Genomic DNA, 24,572 nt, shown 5'->3' with positions numbered 1-24,572 from the left:
CCTTTACAATGAATAGTCCTGAAACTTAATTTACACAAAAGTAGGTGAAAATTTTAATTTGCAACCTGCTATACAATGTGTGTCACCTCTAGGATATATTACTCAAAAATCACATTAGTTAAATAAAGAATACAAATAATATACAACAGATACTTACATTTTAAATGAAATACAGACTACCTAAAATTACAAGATATTTACCATAACAATAGCACACCAAAAATACAGATCACTTTAATGTTCAACACTTCAAAGCGGTACATTGAGGTATTGTCAGTTTAAGCAGTTATCAGTACCCCTGCCTCACCCCTGGGTGAGGTTCATCCTGAAACCTGTGGTGACAGAGTTTACAAATATTTCCTTTTAAAACTAGCTGTCACTTCTGCATTCTGCAGTCATTACCTGTATGCATATGTGCAGTGACCATCAGCTGCCAGGTGAGCCATGGGATAAACTGTATGTGGGAAATTAGTTCAGTCACTGATAGATAGATAGATAGATAGATAGATAGATAGATAGATAGATAGATAGATAGATAGATAGATGGATGGATGGATGGATGGAAGGATGGATGGATAGATAGATAGATATTCAGTAAAATTCAGTTTTCTGTAACAGCGACTATAGAAATTGTTTGAAATGGAATTGTGCATCATAAAATCTCCATCAACATATTGCCTATAGCTATGTGTATCCATGCTGTAAATTGAGCTACTGAGTTAAATGATCAGTCTTGGCAAATTTCCATACTCAGCCAGGACTCTGTGTCTTGTGCTTGTTGGAGAAACCACAAGAAGCTCCTATAAGTAGCCAGTGCTTATTCTGAGTCTCTGATACGGCACAGTGCAGTCTTTCACTGAATAGTAGAAACGACTGAGCTGCATTTGCTTAGTGATAGCAAGATGCTGTAAAAAGTATAGAGATGGCAATTTATTTACAATGATCAGATAAGGAGGGTAATTGTGTAATGGACAGACATAAGGCTGCAATGTATTTTAAACAAATACATGAGTTGTACTGAGTACCTGGCTGCATTGTATAGCAACAGAGGGCCTGATTCAGCAAGGATCGCAACTGCGATTACGCACACAATCGGACAATTGTTGCATTCTGCGCATGTGTATGCATCACAGTGTTCGTGCGCGAACCAGCCCCTGCGATTGGAACTGAATCATATGGGATTATAATGTACAGTAGGCAGACATCCAGCTGTATATTATAGTGGACACGTGACTGCATTTTATCCCTAACATGTGGAGACGAATAACATAGTAAACACATAATACTGCATTTAATAGTGGAAACGTTGACAATAATGCAACTGTAAAGTGTAGTGGGCACACATGGGTTGCATTGTACATGGACAGATATCAAGCTGATATGTGTGGTGTATATATGATTAATTAATTTAAGACATATACTGACCAGTACATAGGAGCTGTAATGTATGGTTAATAAACATGAGGCTGAATCTGTAGCGGACACATTAGTGAATACATGGGAATATTTTTATTGTGGATAAACATGGGATTACACTATGTAGTGGGCATTTGGAAATGCATTGCATAGTGGACACGTGATTGAATTTGCAGTATATAGGGCTCTATTCATCATCACTAGTTGGGGATCTATTCATCATCACTAGTTGTGGATCTATTCATCATCACTAGTTGGGGATCTATTCATCATCACTAGTTGGGGATCTATTCATCATCACTAGTTGGGGATCTACTCATCATCACTAGTTGGGGATCTACTCATCATAACTTAATTTTTACAAAAGCAGGTGAAAATAAATATTTTCACCTGCAATTCTAAAAATGTATTTATCGGGCCATTCATCAAGAAGGTAAAGCAGGAAATATCACAGATATCTCCTACTTACCTTTCTCTTGTGGAATGGCCCGCTGTCCCCATACACTAGTATGGGGACAGAATTCATCAAGCTCCAAAAATACAATATTTTTGGAGCTTGACTGCGGGAGCATTCGCCATCTTCAGATGGCGTTAGCTCCTGCTTGTGTATCATAACCCGCTCCTTCAGATGGTGTTTGCTCCCATAACCCGCACCTTCCCTTTGGGAAGGAGTCCCGGGTTGCGAAGAGGGATCCTTTGGATCCCTCCGCCCCTGTCCGGCTCCTTCCGCAGGATGCCAGGGCTCTTGTGCGCATTCGTGACCTTTTCACTGCTCAGAAAGAAAAAGTGAAAAAATCGTGGAGACAGCTGATTTTTGGATCAGCTGTCTCCACGCCGGAGCAATGATGAATCGGTGCTTGCGGCAAGTAAGAATGTTAATTATTCTTCACCGATAAGTAGCATGAAGAATAGAGCCCATAGTGAGTAGACACGCTTCCTCATTGTTTAGTGGACACATATCAGGTTGGATTTATACTTAACATGCAAATATTATGCTAGACAGGATGCTGTACTTTATGCTGATTGTTGGGTATTATATTCTGATTATTGCCATTTGTGTGTGTACAATATGTAAATCATTATCATTTCCTTGGTATAATATTCTGGTAATTTTATTGGCTGAGAATGATCGTCGTAATGATCAGGGATAGTCGTCATTGATCATTGCAGAGGACAAAGCAGCAAAATGCCAAATAATTGGAAATACATGAAGTCTGAGGGAATGGGCAAATAGGGGAAGGAGGTATGAAGTGTTTGCACTCTACAGAAAAAAATTATATATGCAGCGCATAGCACGAGCAGATTTGTACTATGAGAGAGCAATGCACAGTGACCATTATTTGTAAAATATCTCCTGGATATACAATGTTGTTTTTATAACTAAAAGTCTTTAACTTTAAAAACTGCATATTGATATGAGATAAAAACAGTTACACAGTGATGTAGTCAAAAGGTCGACAATGACGTTGACAGTTATGATGGTGATTTTTTAAATGTCAACAGGCACTGTGACGATATTATCATAATATCAACAGGTGAAACGTCGACAGTGTCAGAATATCGACATTAGGGATAGGCTGCCAGCGGGAGGGTTAGGTTTAGGCTGTGGGGAGGGTTAAGTTTACACTGTGGGGAGGGTTAGGTTTAGGTTGTGGGGGGAGGTTAGGGTTAGGCTATAGGGAGAGGTTAGGGTTAGGCTGTGGAAAGGGTTAGGGTTAGGCTGTGGGGGGAGGTTAGAGTTAGGCTATGGGGGGAAGTTAGGGTTAGGCTGTGGGGAGGGTTAGGTTTAGGCTGTGGGGCCAGATTAGAGATAGGTTACAGGGGGAGGTTAGGGTTAGGTTGTGGGTGGAGGTTAGGGTTACGCTGTGGGAAGGGTTAAGTTTAGGCTGTGGGTGGAGGTTAGGATTAGGCTGTGGGAGGAGGTTATGGTTTGGTTGTGGAGAGGGTTAGGCTGTGGGCGGAGGTTAGGGTTAGGCTGTGGGAGGAGCAGGAGCATATTTATAATGCACCCATAAAATTTACCTCTCCGGAATCCCACGTCGGTTCCGGTGTCTGCGCCTGTAAAAAACGGCTGGAAAATGGCAGCCGTGGCCATTTTCCCATCGTTTGCACATGCTCAGTACAGAGAAAATGCCCGCCGTGGCCATTTTCCTGGTGACCTGCGCATGCGCTATAGACTCTGGGCACACTCTAGTGCCCAGAGTCTATAAGTGCGGTGCTGGCCGTGCACCGCTCAGTGCACAGCTGGCCGCCGGACGGAGAGGAGGGGGCCCGTGATGGAGACTGCACACGGGCCCCCTCCTCTCTAGAAATGTCCCTGGGGAGGAGGTTAGGGTTAGACTGTAGAGAGGTAAGGTTAGGTTTAGGCTGCGGGGGGAGGTTAGGGTTAGGTTACAGGGGAGATTAGGGTTAGGCTGTGGGGGGAGGTTAGAGTTAGGCTATGGGGAGGGTTAGGGTTAGGCTGTGGGTAGGGTTAGGTTTAGGCTGTGGGGGGAGGCTAGGGTTAGGCTACGGGAGGAGGTGAGGGTTAGGCTGTGGGGAGGGATAGCTTTAGGCTGTGGAGGGAGATTAGGGTTAGGCTACGGGGGGAGGTTAGGGTTACACTGTGGGGAGGGTTAGGTTTAGACTGTGGGGGGAGGTTAGGGTTAAGTTATGGGGGAGATTAGGGTTAGGCTGTGGGGAGGGTTAGGTTTAGGCTGTAGGGGGGAGGTTAGGGTTAGGCTATGGGGGAGTGTTAGGGTTAGTCTGTGGCGAAGGTAAGGTTTAGGCTGTGCAGGGAAATTAGGTTTAGACTGTGGGTGGAGGTTAGGGTACGGGAGGAGGTTAAGGTTAGGCTGTGGGGAGGGTTAGATTTAGGCTGTGGGGGAGATTAGGGTTAGGCTGTGGGTGGAAATTAGGGTTAGGCTGTGGGGGGGAGATTAGGGTTAGGCTTTGTGGGGGAGGTAGGTTTAGGCTGTGGGGAGGGTTAGGTTTAGGCAGTGGGGGCAGGTTAGAGTTAGGCTACAGGGGGAGGTTAGGCTGTGGGGAGAGTTAGATTTGGGATGTGGGGGGAGATTAGGTTTAGGATGTGGGGGGAGATTAGGGTTAGGCTACGGTGGGAGGTTAGGGTTGGCTGTGGGGGGAGGTTAGGGTTAGGCTACGGGGGGAAGTTAGGGTTAGTCTGTGGGGAGGGTTAGGTTTAGTCTGTGGGGGGAGGTTAGGGTTAGGCAGCAGGGGAAGGGAAAGTTAGAAGATGCCGCTGGATGATGATCTAGATGATGAATGTTGACATTATGACTGTCAAGTGTCAACATATCATACCCAACCCAAAGAAAATATGTTTGTATTTAATTTAATTTAGATTTGTGTTCTTTTTTTATCAAGTATTTTTATTGAAGATTGTTTTCAATAACAATAGAGAAAACAGACAAAGGATGTGAGGTAATCGGTAACATGAGAAAAAAACACAAGCACATTTATAACTGGAATGAGCAATACAGGGGAGTGCATGCAGGGACCAATATGTACTGAAATAAACAAAATTATTCCAGAGCAGGAGTAATGAGGGATAGATTTGTGTTTTTAAGTGAAATATATGACTTTCACATTTATTAGATACACTGGGCCTGATTCAGCAAGAAATGCAGTTGCTAATACGCAAGCAGTCGGTCGATCATTGCGTTCTGCGCATGCGTATGCATCACAGTGTGCGTGTGCGAACTAGCAATTGCAATCGGAATAGCGATTGCAGAGGCTACGCAGACTCAGAGCGAGTGATTGACAGGAAGTGCAGTTTGTGGGTGGTGACGGGTGGTGGTCAGGCGAATGCAGGCGTGCCAGTGTGTTTCAACACCGTTGCAGGGGCGTGCATAAATTAGCCAATGCGAAACCATACGCAGCCTGAGGCCTCATAGCGTGCGCTGAAGTTAGCGATTCCTGAGTGAGATCTGACCAGCCTGAACTGTGCGTATGGGTCCGATGTTACTATATGTTACCGATTATTTAGATATGCTGCCAAAGTATACAGATGTGAGTAAGGGGAAATGGGCATCCTTATGTTAGGCTGTGATCGCAATGCGAATACAAACATTTACATATCACCGCTGATATTAGCATCTGCGTTGCATGCGTATTAGCAGAATAGCGAACCTTGCTGAATCAGGCCCACTGTCCAGACACTATTCTCTCTTAGGTATGTGACATTATTATGTATACTGTATATAGATTAATGTGTCATATATTTCACATAAGAACACATTTTCTTTTCCCCTTTAAAATTAGATGAGAGTCTTCTTTCCTGCAGTCAACATGGAAATGTCAATAAAGGAATGCAAATAGATGATAGTGCTGATGGCTGCTCTATCATGCAGAGGTCTGTAGGAATGATTGCATAGATGGGGTCTACTCAGAATACAGGCAAATGTTTGCATGGATTTCAGATCCCTGGAAGAGGGATTGCGAACGCTTGACATGTGAGTCAGAATTAGAGCCTCAACCTGGTGTCTATTAGACTCTTTAATCTAATGTTTTGTGATTGATAGGCCAGCACCACAGAATACTTAACATTCCCCACTCTGTTGCTTGTTCATTGCTAGAAGCAGGGGTATAAATTTATACCAGGAGGCAAGATAGTTGTTGGTGCCCCCCTTCCTTCTGCTTGCATTCACTACCAACAGCAGCAGCACACAGTCAAATACTCTCCTCCCCTTGCATTCACTTTCACACCCCAGCAGCACCCAGGCACACACTATCAACCCATTTCCCCTCCACATTCACTACCAACACCCCAGTAGTACCCAGACACACACACTCATTCCCCTGCATTCACTTTCAACACCTCAGCAGCACCCAGACACACACTCTCAACTCATTTCTCCTCCACATTTAGGGCCTCATTCAGAGGCGGTTGGAGGATGCAAGCGGTCGCTCAGAAACTGGGCGGCCACTTGCATCCTGACCGCCCACCTCTGTTGCGGTCGTTAGGCTGTGGGTTAACACCCACAGCTCTAACGACCGCTCCGGTGATGGTCGCGATGGTCAGAGACCATCGCAACCATCGGGGCTTACGACGAGACCCTAGGGTAGGGTCTCCCTTGTCGTAAGCTCCGGAGAGCTTCTGGCTCTGTCAGAGCCAGAAGCTCTCCACTGACATCACTAGTGATGTCAGTGGGGCCTCCCCCAAATGACAGGCGTTCCCATGGGAACGCCCCCGTTTGGGCTGCCACCCCCCCCGGCCCGCCTTCAAAACGTGGCGAGCTGTCAATCAACATCGACAGCTCGCCCCCTTTGGATCGAGACCCGCTACGACCGGCCGGGTTTCACGCATGCGCACGACTGCGCCGGCGCCGTCGTGCGCATGCTCTGTGGGTGGCCATCGACCCGGTCCGAGCGCATCGGCGCTAACGACCGGGTCTGAATGACCCCCTTAATTCCAACACCCCAGCAGCACCCAGTCACACACTCTTCCCACTGCATTCACGTACAACAACCCAGCAAGAGAAGTTCAAATAAGGTAACACAAGTATCAGCCATGAAGAAGGAACTGGTTGCCCATCCACGTCCATGACTGAACATTGAGCGTGCACGTAAACTGATTCTGTTGGATAGACGAGTGACAGTGGATTATGTTGCAAATCCCCCGAAAGAAGTCCTGAGAGGACAAAGATTCACATCTGATGAAAAGGTGAAGACAGCGGTACATTCATGGCTTGCAGATCAGCCTGAAACATTTTTTAATGAGGGAATTCGAAAGCTTGTTGACAGATGGACAAAGTGTATTGAAAAGCAGGGAGATTATGTAGAAAAATAATGTATTTGTCTTTTCTGAAAGTTGATTGAAATAAATTCTACAGCCAGAGTGCAGATAATTTTTGGCTCACCCTCGTACATTGCTACATTAGAGATCATAACACTGAAATAGCGGAATCGGTATGAGATGGCGGTGGCTGAATAGCCGTTGATTCAAATACCGATGCTGGCAGGTCGAAATATGGCGCAGAATCCCAACAGGCGGAGGTAAGGACCCTAACCCTCCCCTCTCCCTCCCCTAACCCTCCCTTAGTGGTGCCTAACCCTAACCTCCTCGGGGGGGGGGTGCCTAACCCTAAACTACCCCCGGTGGTGCGTAAGCCTAACCCATCCTTCCCGCACCCTAAACCTAATCCTCCCGGGGGAGTGCCTAACCCTAACCTGGCTAGACTGGCAAATGTCCAAGGGCCCACCTCTGCACACCCTGCAAGCTCTACAGCCACTCCCAGCATCCTAAGGCTGCTTGGAGCAGTGCAATAGTAATCCGGACTTGTCTTTCTCCAAACTCACCTGGGAGCGTACACCCAACACCTACGACACTCTTGCTGCTGCTGAGAGTGGCCAGAATGTATCAGTGCACACCGCCACTGGGCATGCACAGGGATGTGCAGTGAGCACAGAGAGAAGTGATTGGCCAGCCGCCACATGCTGGGCTTAGTGATGAGAAGATGAGCCTGGTCATGTATAGTAGGATGCTGCGGCTGCTGTGGATGGAGATAACAAATAGGTGAATACTAGCAGGAGGAAAGTTATACCTGCAGGGTTCTTATTATTATTTATTTTGCATATACTGTAAAATGACAATTCTTTAGAATGTCCTTGGCTGAACAGATTAAATATCGTGCTGTATGTGTTGATCAATGAGTTCCACTGTAAATTGTATTTAGAGTTGTTATGTATTTCTAATATGCACGATACAGTCATTATTCGGATATGATAAAACATGTAGACCTAAGACATTATAGAAGTCAAATAGGACGCCCACCTTGAAAGTTTGCCAGGGGCCTCCAAGCCTCTATTTATGCCCCTGATCATAATGATAAATTTCCCAGGAATTAACACTCTAGTAAAGTGTGTACAATACAGAATGGTTTATGTGGTTCATGACATTTTTGTTATTTTGAAACAATGGGATATGTAAAATAATTATATGGTTTTTTTTTTCAATTTCACAGCTATTATTTTATTCAAGTTGGTGTGCACCCAAAGCAACAATCTGAATCATCTGTGTGTGGGACACCTCAAGAAATGAGTTTGTCCATGCTTCCTACCCTATCAAACAATACAGCTGTCCTGCTGTGATATCTGCCACAGGCAAAGAAATCCAAACAACCAGTTATAAAGGCAGCCCGGAAGAACTAATACATAGGCCCTCATTCAGAGCCGTTCGCTATTTGTGGTCGTTCGTTCAAAAACAAGGGGTGGCTATTCAAATGATCCGTTCGCAAATTGCAGTCTGTTCACACCTCTAAGTCTGAACGAGTGCGCAAAACATACGCTCGTTTATTTGATAAAAACGCCCCCTGGCCGCTCGCACCATACGTCATGTCCGCTATTTATTAGATTAATCGAGTACATCGTACAGCGTATGAACTGCTCGCTATTCTTGTGGTTGGTTATTTCAACCGCTATTTTGCGAGCAGTTCTGAGTTAAAAAAAAATAAGTGACGTGGTCAATGACGCTGCTGGATTAATTATGCACTCCCTTAAAACGCCCGTTTTGACCTTTAAGCACGCCTGCGTTCGAATTCCACTCCCCCGTTTTCAAGCACCTTCCCCTGTTACCACCCACATACGCCTCATTCTGTCACTCAGAATAGCAGGCACTCGCTATATTGCGTACAAACGATTTTCGGCCGCACTGACTGGTTCGCGCATGCGTACGGTTTTTAGACATTCTGTGAAATGGCAATGCAAATATGGAACTAGTCAATTGTAATGCACTTTTGAAAATGCCCCAAGAACAAGCAGGAACTGAAGACATTTGCAGTAGAGGCCTGGCAGAGCATCACCAGGGATGAAACCCAGCGTCTGGTGATGTCTATGCGTTCCAGACTTCAGGCTGTAATTGCCTGCAAAGGATTTGCAACAAAGTATTAAAAAGTGAAAGTTAGATTTAGGATTGTTTAGTTTGTCCCATTACTTTTGGCCCCTTAAAAAGTGGGAGGCACATATAGAAACCGTTGTAATTCCTACACCGTTCACCTGATTTGGATGTAATTACCCTCAAATTAAATCTGAAAGTCTGCAGTTAAATCACATCTTGTTTGTTTCATTTCAAAGATATTGTGGTGGTGAATAGAGGACAAAAACTGCAAATTTTGTCAATGTCCCAATATTTATGGACCTGACTGTATAAGTGGAAACACAGAAACAAATTAACATCACAGGGTGTAAAGTGGTCAGTTTGACAGTTATGTATTTATAAGGTCTAATGTACTTGGGAGAGCCCAGATTTTGTATTCTGAATGTACTAGCTTTTATTTTTACACTTGTATGCTTAAATAGTAACGGCTTAACAGGAAGGATACCTAAACCAACTTATATCTAAATCTTTGAACCTGGGCTGGCTATGCCCTACTTTTTTACAGAAACTCTATATGTAGAAAACATAACAATATACAATAGGGCACACTAAAGGGGGGCATCCACTACACGATTTTAGCAGGCGATTGAAAGATAATGACGTCGTTATCGTTCAATCGTTTAAAAATCGTTTATGAATTGTGCAGTGTTTGGTCGTTAACGATCAACGATGCGCGCTCCCGCTGGTCGTTTGATCGTCTCATCAGTCGACTGAACATGCAGGTCACTTTCACTTGATCTATTAAAGATAGTTTGCAAATCGTTTGCAAATCGTTCAGACTGAAAGATAAAATTTCAAGGGAAAAAATCAAGGGAAAATCGTTTAGAGATTGGACAGGGAGTAGATTGTCTAGTGGATGTGCCCCTTTAGGGGGCAATTCAATCCGCTGCAATGTGCTGTGGAGAACCTCTGGAGCACTCCAAAGCGATTAATCTTTTATGTTCCCCTCTCACCCCATTGAGGGTGGGCTGGAAAATCAGTAGAGATTCCTTGTTGTATCAGGGTGTCTGGCAGCACATCATGGAGAATCGCATTCCTCCATTAGAAAGCAACTGACATTTTTGTTCTTCAGGTATCTGACAGGAAATAGTTAATTACTCTGTATTTCTCTTCGATATTCCTAAAATTTCTGCAGTAGACCATCTAAATTGCAGATATATTTAATACTATATATTTTGTTCTGTTTACATGTGATTAACGTATATTACAAATGCACCGCTGTGAGCGTAGCCTTAGGAGCTCATTGTTTCATATACTTCCAGCAACCCTTATTCCAAAAATGTTATGCCCCTGAATGGCAAAGGCCAAGTCCAAATCTTTCCAGCCATTTCTCCAAATCTAAAGGCACCGCAGCTTACAACTGCACCTTACTGTTGGGCTTTTTAACAATGTGAATAACAATATGAGAAATGGTTTTTATACAACCCTCTAACTAGCTAACGTTTACATCTTGCACGTTTTTAAAGATTTTGTATTTCATTTTCTAGACAGGTGGCATCTATATAAGGTATCCTAACCAGCTCTCCAGCCCACAACCTTGTCCTCTGTTACTGACCACTCCTAGGACCCTGATGCAGGAGGAAGCACATGCTGAAAGGTTAGTAAATGATGCCCCCTTGTATGGGAGCATGATGATGAAGTCAATAAGATAGTAGTAAAACTTATATCCAATAAGAGCTTAAATCCAACTAAATAACAGGATCTGCTTAACTGAAATAATGAGGGTATAAACAAACCTCCCAACATCCCAACTTTAGTACTAACTTCAGAACTGGAGAGGGACTGGCCGTCGCATGGAGTGATAGGGCTGCATGTAATTACATTTTCCATGAGTCCACTCTCTTAAAAATAAATGGCTTCTTTACACATTGGTAAAATATGGCGCATACCCCAGTTCGACAATAGTTGTTGAACATCATCGGCCTGATTCAGAGCTGCACACAAGCGGCCAATGTTTTCAGTCTGCACTTGCGTCCCAATGGTTACCGCTCAAAGACATAGAACAAAATTGCATGTTGATAGATGCAATTTTGGTGGGAATTTCTGAGTGGTGGTAATAGGGGGGTGGCTAACCAGACACAGGTGTGTCATGGTCAGCACTGACCCAGGCAGCTATGTTCAGCCTCTGTAGGGCTGGTGCAAACTCCAATGGTGCGACCGATGGTCTATATTAATACACACAGCCGGCCACGGTATTAGCATAAAGACATGGTTGTGGCAAAAGATGCAGTCACACCTGCAATTGCGCCCACCTCTGAATAGGTCCCATGCCTCTCTATAGGCCTGATTCAGTGGTGCAGTTTGCTAAGTCTAGAAAACCCTAACTGTGTATACGCAATCCAATCTGTGCAATGGCAAATGCATTTTCGTATGACATCACTATGACCTGAGATGGCGTTTTGGGGTGGAGACTGGGAGGTGGCCTAAAGTGATCACAAAAAGAGGAGGTGGCATGGGCGTGTTACGGGTGTGTCATGGGCCTGTTCTTTTTCAAAGCACCACAGCCACAAAGGTCATACTTTGAGAAAGTTACAGGGGAGACTGTACGCAAGGCAAGGGCTGCTCAGGGAGATGATGGTGGAGAGATCGGATCACCAGAGCAGTTGAGTATTGCTCACATATGCAAAGTTGGCATTGCAGGGTTATAACCTCAGTCTGTCACACGGACGTACACAAGCTGACATTGGCATATTTTCACACTTGTGAATCCCTGAGAAATCGCAGCTGCGCATGAACTGCGTGCTCCTCTGTATTAGATAGCACGAAAAAATGGTAAAATATGATATTAGCCAATAGTTGCGCTGTCTAAGCTGCTAGAAAAGTAGTCTATATCTCCCTGATGTTACCCTCACCAGACAATACACAAAAGAAGAAATAATTGGAGAATACCACTTTGCGCTTTTAGATGTAATAGTATAATATAACTTATCTTATGCGATAACTGGAGAACCTCTTCACAATAAATCCTCAATGTGATAAATGGGAGATGTGTGCTCCAGTGATAATGAACATGTAAAAATGAAAAACAAAAGAATTCTAGTGCAGACACATTAAAACATATAGAATATAAATGTCCACAATAGTAAAAATGTCACAATTGGGCTCAAAATAATTTCCAAAGAAGGAATATTTTAATGAGTATTTTCCAAATGGTAAGATCCTCAATGTCAGATACATATAGCAATTTCCATAGCTGGTACATCCAGAAATAACTTTTAAAAATGATGAAGGTGGCCTCCTACCAGAATCCAGTGATTGTTGTGCATGTAGAGATTTTATGGATGGTCTCACTGCCCGCAGTAGTCCTCCAACCTCACAGATGGAAACAGCACCTTCCTCCCTTGGTCTGGTCAGAAACACCCTTGTCTCTATCGCCAACGCGTTTCAATCAGCACTCTGATCTTCCTCAAGGCTTCAATATTCATGGTTCCCCAACTGGGTATTTATACCCAGTGAAATTCAATACACCTGGTTATTGGGAGGAGCCACCCTCATTCACAATCGTATAGAACATATAAAAAACAAATACAGAATAGCCTCTTTCCAATGAATTCTAACATTATCATATCTCATATATAAAAAAGGAAGACAAACAGAAACTTATAACCTTTATTAAAAAACATAAATAACCACTTCCGGTCCGTCTTTTACTTCCGGTCCGGCTACTGAACATATCCCTCTGTAAACATATTGCTATGGTTCCCCCTTTATTAACATGCGTATAGCGTATGTTTTCAATAGTGCTAACACAGAGGACATTCAACATCCGGTCCGGTCTTTATATCCGGTCCGCTACGAAAAGCCATCCCCGTGTCCTTCTATTACAAAATCTCTACATGCACAACAATCACTGGATTCTGGTAGGAGGCCACCTTCATCATTTTTAAAAGTTATTTCTGGATGTACCAGCTATGGAAATTGCTATATGTATCTGACATTGAGGATCTTACCATTTGGAAAATACTCATTAAAATATTCCTTCTTTGGAAATTATTTTGAGCCCAATTGTGAAATTTTTACTATTGTGGACATTTATATTCTATATGTTTTAAGGTGTCTGCACTAGAATTCTTTTGTTTTTCATTTTTACATGTTCATTATCACTGGAGCACACATCTCCCATTTATCACATTGAGGATTTATTGTGAAGAGGTTCTCCAGTTATCGCATAAGATAAGTTATATTATACTATTACATCAAAAAGCGCAAAGTGGTATTCTCCAATTATTTCTTCCTCTGTATTAGACCCTACAGTATGTCCCTGGCACTGTAAATTAGATTCTAAACCGTGCCTCAAAAAATCTGTATACAGCACTCAGAACAATTGTATGCACAATAATAAAAATAAATGATGTCCACTATGTACTGCATAAAACTGTATTTAGAAACACTGAATTGAATAATAATAATAATACATTATCAACCACTTTATTACTGGGAACTTCTGCTTTGCCATGCTCTGTGACACTTTACCCACTCCACCCTTCCTGTGTCTCTCCCCACACCACCGTCTGTGAAAAAGGACAACGCCTAAACCACAAAGCAGAAAAGTGCAGAGCAGTTTTTCATATACCTTTACATTACTGCACACAAAACAAAACTGTGTAACTGTAGATAAGTTGTGACACCGTGTTGTTCAGTCAAACAGTTTTTCATCTTGATCGGCAAATCACTGATGTACAATATTTTGTTTGTGAGCCCTTTTTATTAGAGATGAGCGGTTTCGTATTTCAGTGATCCGAACCCAACCGAATTTAGCAGATCCGAGTCAGATCCAAGCAGGCTCGGGGTTTCCCGCCTGACTCGGATATCAAAACCGAGGCAAAAGCATAGAGTCAGAAATCTCGTGGTTCGCGAGCTTACATTTCTATGATCAATATAGTTTATATAGGGACCACACGGCGGACGCCATTTCACTCTGGCTGTGGAGACTGAACAGGGAGGGTGGATAGTGTAGGGCTGGGAGAATTTTTGGTGTTGTTTGGTGTTGTGCTGTCTGCTGTCTGCTGTGTCCTGGGCTGGTGCACTACTGATCCATTCTGGGCTGGTACTGTCTGCTGTGTCATGGGCTGGTGGTGCTGTGCTGTCTGCTGTGTCCTGGGCTGGTGCTGCTGATCCATTCTGGGCTGGTGCTGTCTGCTGTGCCCTGTGCTGGCGGTGCTGTGCTGTCTGCTGTGTCCTGGGCTGGTGCTGCTGATCCATTCTGGGCTGTGCTGTCTGCTGTGTCCATCTGGGCTGGTGCAGAATACATCTGGGCTCTGCTGCGTCCATCTGGGCCCAAGTTCTGGACTCCAAAAAAAAATAAATATTAAAAAAAAAACAATAAAAGTGTCTTTTTGTGTAATATTTTTCTGTGTGTGCTTGCATGTTAGGCTTAACCGCACAAGATCCAGCCAGCAACACAAGTTGCAACCTAGTGCTGCCCGACTCCAGTCGTGATCAAGCTGTGCTCTGGGCTAAAGTTCTGGAGATGAAAAAAAATTGAAAACTCTTGTCTTTTTTTTCTAACAATTGTCTGTGTGTCTGTGCATGTTAGGCTTAGCCGCACAAGATCTAGCAAGTCGGCAACACAACCTATTGCTGCTCGACTCCAGTCGTCATCAATCTGTGCTCTGGGCCCAAGTTCTGGACCCGAAAAAAAAACACAAAAAAAAATAGTGTCTATTATATATTTTTTTTCTGTGTGCGCACGACTGCACGTGTGTGAATTTTGTAACCGCACCTTGGATACACTATTTGTGCTTGTGACACTGCTTCAAGACCACAGAAAATATGGAGGGCTGTCACATGACAGGAGAGCAAGGCCAAGAACCACAGGTTGTAGCTGCCGCCAGCAGTCATCATGATAATGCAAGGCCGTCAACTTCCTTATCCTCTATAAAGGCCCATGCCTTCAATCCTCAAGGGTATCCCAACCATCATCTTTGCACAGTCCTAAACTCTATTAACAATTATATCAATCAGTTTTGAGCCAGCAAGCTGGATGCAACCTTTTGGCCCTTTAACTAGATTAAGAAAAATCAATATTGTGAGCTGCTGTGAGGTAACGAGTGGAAATAAATGTTATTGAGGTTATTAATACTGTAGGATCAATAAAAGGCACATTTTATGTGATTTTAGCTGTTTTTTTATTTTTTTAAGAAAAAAAATCCAGATCCAAAACCAAAACACAAAAACAAATCACGGAGGTGAGGTTTTGGCAAAACCAATCCAGATCCAAAACCAGGGGAGATCCAGATCCTAAACCATAACCAAAACACGGGGGTCGGCACACATCTCTACGTTTTATTAATCCAACACTCATCATGGCAATAACTGTAACTTTGTAACTTTTGGATTATATTAACACACATTTCATTTATTTATATATATATATATATATATATATACACACACATGTAAATATATATGTACTGTATTTATATATATATATATATATAGTTGCATTTTATGCAATGATGCAGTTAAAAGCTTGCAGTTAAGTGTCATTATTTTGCTTTATTGCACGTTCTGTTGATCTGTTAATAACAATATGTGTCACTAGGTTTATTCAGGCAGTTCTATCAAACGGGATATTAGCAAAGCTTTGCTGTGTTACCATAGTGCTCTACCAATCAGGGATATTGCACCACGGTAGCCACGTTTACACATATGTTATGTTTCATCAAAGTAATTAGAGGATTGCGGTACATCACATATTTATATATTTGGAAAGAGAGCCAAAAAAAATTAAATAACAGAACCCTGCCTTTATAACAGAATACAAAAAATCATTTGGTTACTAGATGTTCCTAATGCAAACAAGAACAATTTAAGAACACGACTCATCATGAACTAACATTTTAAGGTTCAGTTATGAATATCAAAAAACATGACACAAAATTATTTTTTGAAGTGTCTGTGCAGGTGGTGGGTATAACCATTTACGGGATCATGGTCTGAAATAAAACTGGGCATTGCAAAAGGAGTAGATACTCCTCTTGATTAAACATGATTGTTACCACACACATCGTGACTCTCACCTGAATACCATGTAGGGAGGAAGTAATACCCAGGGCAAAGAAAGTGTCTAGCCACTTCTGCTTTCCCTAGTCTGATGACATCAAACCAGGGATGAGAGAATGGACAAACACAGTACCCGGAAGAAACAACAGTAAGCGCTTCTGCTGTCTGGGAAGCCAGCTGTGTCTTTCCCTTGTTACCAGATTGGCATTGCAGGAGAGGTCACAGGCATTCCCCAAATGAAAGAACGCTAAAGAGGAGACAGAAAGCACCTCCTCTCAACAGGTCAGTAGTCAAGGGCTGCGGGGGTGATGTGTCAGCGTTGCTGCTTGGAGCAAGCAGCCCGATGGGACGCGCGTTTCGCCTGTAGGCTTGGTCACCTGATAGCTGTGTTAGTTTATTTGTTGGGACATGTTCAGTACAATTACATAGAAAATTATTTGTTTTATGAGCAAACATTCTACGTTCTCCGGCTACATTATATACATGTGAATTTATTCAATACAAGTGGCTCACACCTACATATTCATTTTGTAACGTAGGTAGGGGGTAGTTGTCTATATCCCTGTTGGTTATTGACCACTAATTCTGCTAATCAGGGATATATTTAGGAGATTTTCACCATCATCATGTGATTTGACACATTTAAACTTTTTTATATTTTTTTTATGTATTTTTTTTCAATGTATTGAATGTATCTACTATCACTCTTTTTATTTCTAATAAAAGTTAAGTTTCATACCTTTTTTCATCCATAACAGAGTGCTCCAAAAAGAGTTTTTGTTCGTTTTTGCCTCTATGCAATTTATGAGTAAGGTCTGACCTTGTGTAATTGTGCGTGAGGCTATGATGGTACTCGATGTTACCGATGGTTTAGCTGTTTTGCTAAGTATTACGGATGTGAGTGGGGGAAGTGGGAGTCCTTATGTTAGGCTGCGACGGCATTGCGATTGCAAACATTAGCATATTTTTGCAGTGGACCTGCGTGTGCGTATTTGCAGCTGCGATCGCAATACTGATCAGCAGTGAATCAAGCCCATAGCGAGTAAGCTCCACTGGGTCAGGCATTGCTGTGAATGCCTAAACAGTCTATGTAAATTGCTACTTAATATGTGTGCGCTATATAAATAACCATTAATGACTAAATTAAAAATAAATCTTTGAAAAGCACTGTCCTATAGAGATAAATACAGATGTGTGCTCATATTGCTGCAGTCACGGCAAACAGCCCTTCCCAGTGCACCAGGTCCTGTGCGACTCTGCTTGCGCTGATCATCTCTTTTGCTTTAATGTGAGTCTTATTCGCATTGCAATGTGCCAAAACCACTTTACGAGGCTACTCTGATTAATTTGATATGCTACACTTGTATATCTGTGTGTGACTGAGTTTGACTCTGTATATGAAGTGCTACAATGTAGTGGCTGCGGGGTTTTTTAAGTCAAGTTCCATTTTACAGATTCGTTTTACAAATACTACTCCTTTCAGTGTGTGCGTCCTGTGTTTATTTTAATATTTTACTTACAGTCGGACAATAGGTGCCAGCGAGCCCTTGATGTCTGGTCATGCTGACACCTATTGTTCCATTTGTTAATGACAATAAAGAGTATTGTATTGTAAGTTCAGACATGCCTTCGTGGGACCTGTAGTCCACCTGTAAAGAACAATATTATTTTCTTATTTCACACCATTAACCCTCGCACCAAACGCTATTAGGGGTGCCAGGAATAGCCCCGGCTTTCAGCTCAGGAGTGGGGGTTCTTTGGGAGTAAGGACCCCATTAACCCTCGCACTAAATGCTACTAGGGGTGCTTGGAATAGCTCCGGCTTTCACACCATTATCCTTCGCACCAAGCGCTACTAAGGGTGCCTGGAATAGCCCCGGCTTTCACACCATTATCCCTCGCACCAAACGCTACTAAGGGTGCCTGGAATAGCCCCGGCTTTCACACCATTATCCCTCGCACCAAACGCTACTAAGGGTGCCGGGAATAGCCCTGGCTTTCACACCATTATCTCTCGCACCAAACGCTACTAAGGGTGCCAGGAATAGCCCCGGCTTTCAGCTCAGGAGTGGGGGTTCTTTGGGAGCAAGGACCCCATTAACCCTCGCACTTTATTTATTGGTTCCAGGCTTCCCAAGGAATTCCTGGCCTGGGCTGACGAGTTAAGGGCTACTTTATGATATGGCAGGGGGACCCCACACTGTGTGTCTCCCTGCTATAGTGTCAGACTCCTGGCCGATTCTGCTTGGTGCTGGTTATTGGACTGTCGGAGGGACCCCACTCCGGGTTTCTCACTCAATTTTCCAGTACCAGACCAGGCTGAGAGGTCCAGGGCTGGTTATGGATATTAGAGGAAAGGGGGCTTTTATTCCTAAGAAAGCTGCACAGATCATAGTAATCTGTGCAGTGCTTCTCCCAAACTTGCCTGCCACCTACAGGTCTGTTGTTTGAGCAAGTAACCCGTCGTTTTGCTGACGGTTTTTGGTCGGTTTTAAAACTGACCCTTAGTAAATCTACGGAACCTATTCTGCTCTAAGTAAATGTATCGATTGTTGGTCCAATGTTCTAAAGTGTTCTAACATCAGGTTTTGGATGGTTTTCCGTTCGTTTTGACTTTAGTAAATGGCTGCTTTTGGATGGTTTGCAAAATCAGCGGAAAAACAACCAAAAACAAACAGCCAACCTTTAGTACATAAACTTCTAGGTCACATCTGTAATAGGAGACAAGAATTTAATAAGCAGTTGGGTAGAGGAAAAATAGATGAAGTTCCATGGATATGCTCTGCATAGATTAAATTCATTATTTTATTTTCAGGACTGTGATCTGACCTTGTTACAATGAACCTGACAAAGAGCGTGTGCCTGGATTTGATTGCTAAGGAAAATATTAACATTATTCGGCTACATTACAACTTAACTGGACGTTTAAGTGGTCGATCAAGCAACAGCAGCATTCACCTCCAAGTAATCTTCATATTGATCAGTCTCTTAATCATTGTGGAGAACTTTGCTGTGCTGATGGCCCTGCTCAGGTGCGAAGACATATCAATAATAGAGACATGTACTAATAGTCAAATAAAAAATAAACAGGAAAATAATTAGCCCTAGCAAAATACTGTATGTGTTAAGTGACTGTTTATTGCCTTCATGTGGCACAACATAATAGGCCTAATTCAGAGGTGCGTGCTATTGCAGCTGCGGCATTATTCTGATGCCACAGCCAATCGGGTTCCTACTGAGACGCCCACCGGCTCTGGTGCTGACACTGTGCGTATTAAGACACACCATTGGTCGCACCATCAAGCGCACCTTTGGAGATTGCATCTACCCTATGGCTGGTTCAATTTCTCCATCTGAACATGGCTGCCAGGGTCACTGAAACTATGTCTTTGGACGCAGTCGCTGACAGCGACAAGCCTGCATCTGGCTAGCCACCTCTCTGTTACCACCCAGAAATGCCCAATGAAATTAAATCTCTCTGCATGCAATTTTGATCTGCGTCTTAGAGCGATAACAATCAGGACACATGCACAGCACAGTCAGAAAACACGGGCGCTTGCGTGTGTCATCAACATTACATACACCTCTGAATAAGGCTCAATATGAGTAATACAAAATTATTTGGGTTTGGAAATGTTTATAATACAATGCAATTTGCACCGACAGCTATAATGTCTACTTGCCTCACATATGTACTGGGGCAATAAGAAATTAGTTGGGGGGAAATTTAGGAAGTTTCTTATGATGGGGCAATGCTTTTAATAAGGGATTACAAATGTCTTGTTGTATTCATAATGTTGACAAGCAGTATATGGCCCCTGGAACGTTGGAGCTGGGAGATCGACAAGCATGAAACTCTACTTAAAGCATTTCACGGGTTCTGACAGCACAACTGTAAACCTGGTGATTAACCATCATGGTCTACTGCCAGCGCACATGAAATCCTTAAACTAGAGTTTCACTCTTGTTAATCTTCTGATGCCGGCGTTCCGGGGTGGACCTAGGTCTTGCCGTTATTATGAATGTTGCCAAGATCACTACATGCCCTGATGAGAACCCATCCCAGCTTATGAGTATTACTATCACTGTAATGCAGAGTTCAGACACTTGCCTAGTGCAAATGTGCCGCCTTAGGGCAGTGCATGTGCCAGTATGAGCTGCTGGAGAGGGATACAAAGTATGGAAAAATTAGCAGAAATTTAGCCTAGAAGCTACAATAAATAAGGTATCTAATCATGGCATTAGCTATCAGGACCAAGCTCAGACAGCTACTCTTTTTGGAGCTCTGTAAAATGGGCATTTTTGAGGTCTCCATAGAAAGCTATGGCATCTGCTGCTGTGATTGAATGGAAACAGGACTGCTGATGAAACCACTGATATGTACGATTGTTAAATTTCCCTCACACTTAAATATAGCCAGTGTCGGACTGGGGCATGTGGGCAGCCTCCACAGAGGCTAGGCTAACCATTAGAAAGTGCATGGACTGGGCTCCTTAAAAATGTATATATAGTGAATACTGCTAGTACATGCATGATAATGTACTAGATTAATAATAGCAATGCATTGTAGAAAATACACCATAGTCCTGTGCAGTATAATGTAATATATGTATAATGTTTAGTTCAAGTGCACAGTCTTGAACCTGATCCCTAGAGGAGGAGATGGGCCCACAGGCAGTGGGGCCCACCGGGGGATTCCCCTGTACCCCTGTGGGCTAGTCCAACCCTGAATATAGCGGAAATCCATCAAAAACATCAATTTTCGGAGGAGAGACCACTGAAAGACTTTAATAAATAAGCCCTAAATGAAGATGCTGTTTATGCAGTAATTTTCCAACTGTAATAAAAGGCTGCACATGTGCCCTGGAAGTGATCTCTAAATGGTTAATTTGTTGTCTTATTTGGAACAACCAATTGCTCTTGCACTTGCTGCAAAAATGGACAGTGAATTGTGAGTGGTGCCCTTTCTGTGGGCCACACATATGCACTAATGTATTCTACAAAGAGCCTGTCTCCTGTGCTTTACACTACCACTGAAAGCTATTTAAAACTTTGGAAGGGGGCCTCTTTTTGTAGATCAAGTCACAGATGATTTACTATAATAAATTAAAGTAAAATGCAAAAGAGAATGATAAATAAAGCCCATGGTTCTAAAAAAAAATACCCGGTTGAAGATCAATGCCTCATAAAAAGTAAAGCTTGGTACAAACTGGACAATATTTTTGATGGGGTCAACAAACTGGGCAATTTTTTGCCATATCGAACAGCCCAATATCTATGCTGCAATAAATGCAAATTTATATTAGAAGTTACTGATTTTCGGCCACACCGCACTGATTTTGCATATGTCCGCCCTTAAGAAGGATGATCTAGTCAGGGGAAAACTATGGGTAATTATGGGCAGATTAATGAGAATGTACACACACTGCTCGATATTGGGAGGCCGAGATTTTCTGTCTTGGCAGACCGATCAGATAATCAAAGGAATGCTTTTTTTGGGGCCAAAACACTCATTCCTATGCAATAAATCAAGTTGATTACACTAATAATGCCAAATCGGCCCAATAATTGTATAGTGTGTACCTAGCTTAAAGCAATTCACTGTCTGTAGGTAGCTGTTGTAGGTCTGCATTTGTGATGTCATCTGCTAGGTGAAAATGTAACTTCACTTTTACCATCCAGTAGCGTTACTAATGCTATTCTTTTTTATAGTAATTGATACATGTTTATTTATTAGTTTTATGGCAAGTTCAAGGAGCATTATAGTGATCTATAAAGATATTTTTAGCAGAATGGTTATTTTACACTGGCATATTTATTATGAAAAATGATAAGTGCATATTGCTATAATAATTCTAACTTATAATTAATGTTTTTATATTTTAGGTATGTGCGAGTGAGACGCTGGGTTCATTACTGTTTAGCAAACATCGCATTAAGTGATCTCCTGTCTGGCATTTCATACCTGCTTAACATTTGCCTTTCGGGTCCTACCACCTTCAGCCTGCGTCCAGTACTATGGTTTTTAAGAGAAGGTCTTGTGTTTACCACTCTAGCTGCCTCCACTTTTAGCCTGCTGGTAACTGCAGTGGAGCGATACACTACTATGGTGGCACCAGTCACTGAAAGCCGCTCTATAAAACTGATACGTGTGCAAGGTCTGATCCTTTTATGCTGGGTATTGGCTGGGGTTGTTGGATTCTTGCCCTTGTTTGGATGGAATTGCCTGTGCGAAATTGAAAGTTGCTCTAGCCTTCTTCCTCTCTACTCTAGACAATATATTTTTTTTAGTCTTATGCTGTTGTCCATCACCCTGCTTGGTATAATTGGATTTTATTGTACTATTTATTTCTTAGTATGCTCTAGTGCCAAACATGTGGCAGTCACAAACCAGAGTCGACGCTCCTTCCACTTACTTCAAACAGTTCTCATCATCCTGGGCGCTTTTGTGCTCTGCTGGAGTCCACTTTTCATATTTCTTTTGATGGATTCATCATGCTCTCCCCCTTCCTGCCAATCTCCACTTGGACTGGAATGGGTGCTGGCTGTAGCTGTCTTGAATTCAGCCTGTAATCCACTGATTTACTCTCTCCGGAGCTCAGAAGTACGTAAGGCTATGCTGGCATTCCTCTGCTGTGCCTGCAACTGGGCAGGAGTTAGGTTACCTGCAAGTTGCCAGCAAGGCACAGAGGTCACCTCTGGCTCATCAAATGAAAGTTCACTCAGGCGAATAAGTAGTGTGCGTCTTTCACGAACATTAAGTATTAGGAGCCCTCTTACCAGCATTTCAAGTGTGCCCAGTCAGTAATAAGACATCTAACAAATGGACTCATTAAATAATATTCTTTGTGCCATTCCCAGACAACAAGTTATATCTTACCAATATCACCAGTCATTAGAGTCATAGGGGCATATCTACTAAAGTTTAGTAAAGGTTTTTAGAATTGGAGCTGTTGCCCATAACAACCAATCAGATTCTAGCTATTATCTTCTAGAAGGTACTAGATAAGTGATAAGTAGAATCTGATTGGTTGCTATGGGCAACATCTCCACTTCTAAAAACCCGCACTTGAGTAAATATACCCCACAGCATATTTCCAAACAGTATTTACACATATGTAGTGTTTGGTAAACTCACAGAAAAATGAACACATACTGTAATTGGGATTTCGTACCTCTAGATCAAGAACTTATGATTGTATTTATATTATTAATATTTAACAAAACAGATGTAACACAGTGGTGAAATAAAAAAGCTTTCCGCAGAACCATTGCATTGGCCAACAAGAAATGTACAAAACACACATTTTCAGAACATGGTGTAAATGTATTAGGGTGCGGAGTTCTGACATCGGCGAGTCCCGTTTGAGACTGCCCGATGTTTTAAAGTATCAGTCATTTTACAGGAAAAACCAGTCTGATTTTGCCTGTTAAATAACTGCTACCTTAAAACATTGGGCAGTCTCACACGGGACTCGCCGATGTCAGAACTTCGCACCCTAATACATTTACCACCATATATTGATCAGCCCTTGTATTTATTTGTATTCATTTTTTTACTCTGGACCAAACTTGTGCGGAGGATAATAGAGGTAGACAGGACACCACCCTAGTTAAATTGAAGACCCTTGTACTTTATATATGTACTTTATACATGCTCTAACAAGAAGTTATTTCATTAACATATTTCACAGCTGGCTTGCAGATAAGTTTACTATTTTTATTTACCCAAATAAGTGTTCCTTTGAAACACCACTGTATTTTTACAGAGCATCAATGCTTCTGATTGCTGCATTGTTATTTTTCTATCCAGAATTTGAAGAGTTGTGCAATGTAACAATCTCAGTAATGACAGAAGTGAATTTTTTGTAAGCAATAAAAACATGGCTGAAAGGACACATAGGGCCAGGTTGGGTTTGCCTTAGTAAGCATTGCCTCTATAAATTTGATTGCTAACTTGCTAAAACCTCTAGAGATTCAGAATCCCACACCCTATTACATTTATCCCTTACACTTGTCTTATTGAATAAGTTTAAAACTGACAATGGGGTTCTTATTTAGCCATGATCCTCTTTACTGTACCTAAATAATCAGTTTAATCACACTCATACAAAGAGAAAGGTCTATTTGCGCTAATAAGACACCATTTATTATTAAATAAAAATAGAATAATCGGGGGGTCTGATGTTCACTAAAAAATATATACAAATGTATTAATATATTTTATATAAAATGTATATTTATTTAGACTAGAATATGACTAGCTATAATGTAACAT

General features: G+C 42.3%; 1 protein-coding gene across 1 annotated transcript; it reads left to right on the top strand.

The window, feature by feature from the left end:
- The first annotated feature begins 413 nt into the window (after positions 1 to 413).
- Positions 414 to 23,167, top strand: S1PR4 (sphingosine-1-phosphate receptor 4). The gene is made up of 4 exons (XM_088478533.1): positions 414 to 437; positions 10,777 to 10,886; positions 19,110 to 19,326; positions 22,181 to 23,167. Exons 3-4 carry the CDS (start codon positions 19,133 to 19,135, stop codon positions 23,100 to 23,102), a joined length of 1,116 nt encoding a protein of 371 aa, XP_088334659.1. The 5' UTR covers positions 414 to 437; positions 10,777 to 10,886; positions 19,110 to 19,132; the 3' UTR covers positions 23,103 to 23,167.
- The last annotated feature ends 1,405 nt before the right edge of the window (positions 23,168 to 24,572 follow it).

The sequence above is a fragment of the Taudactylus pleione genome, unplaced genomic scaffold (genome assembly GCF_031769625.1).
Source record: "Taudactylus pleione unplaced genomic scaffold, aTauple2 ptg000214l, whole genome shotgun sequence".
NCBI classification, from domain to species: domain Eukaryota; kingdom Metazoa; phylum Chordata; class Amphibia; order Anura; family Myobatrachidae; genus Taudactylus; species Taudactylus pleione.
Note: the sequence above shows the minus strand (reverse complement) of the source record. Positions and strands in the feature narration are given on the sequence as shown.

Coding starts and splice junctions, on each gene's coding strand:
- S1PR4 (XM_088478533.1), top strand. CDS start 19,133: ATGAACCTGACAAAGAGCGTGTGCCTGGATTTGATTGCTAAGGAAAAT. Junction 19,327..22,180: donor GTGCTGATGGCCCTGCTCAG/GTGCGAAGACAT, acceptor TTTATATTTTAG/GTATGTGCGAGTGAGACGCT.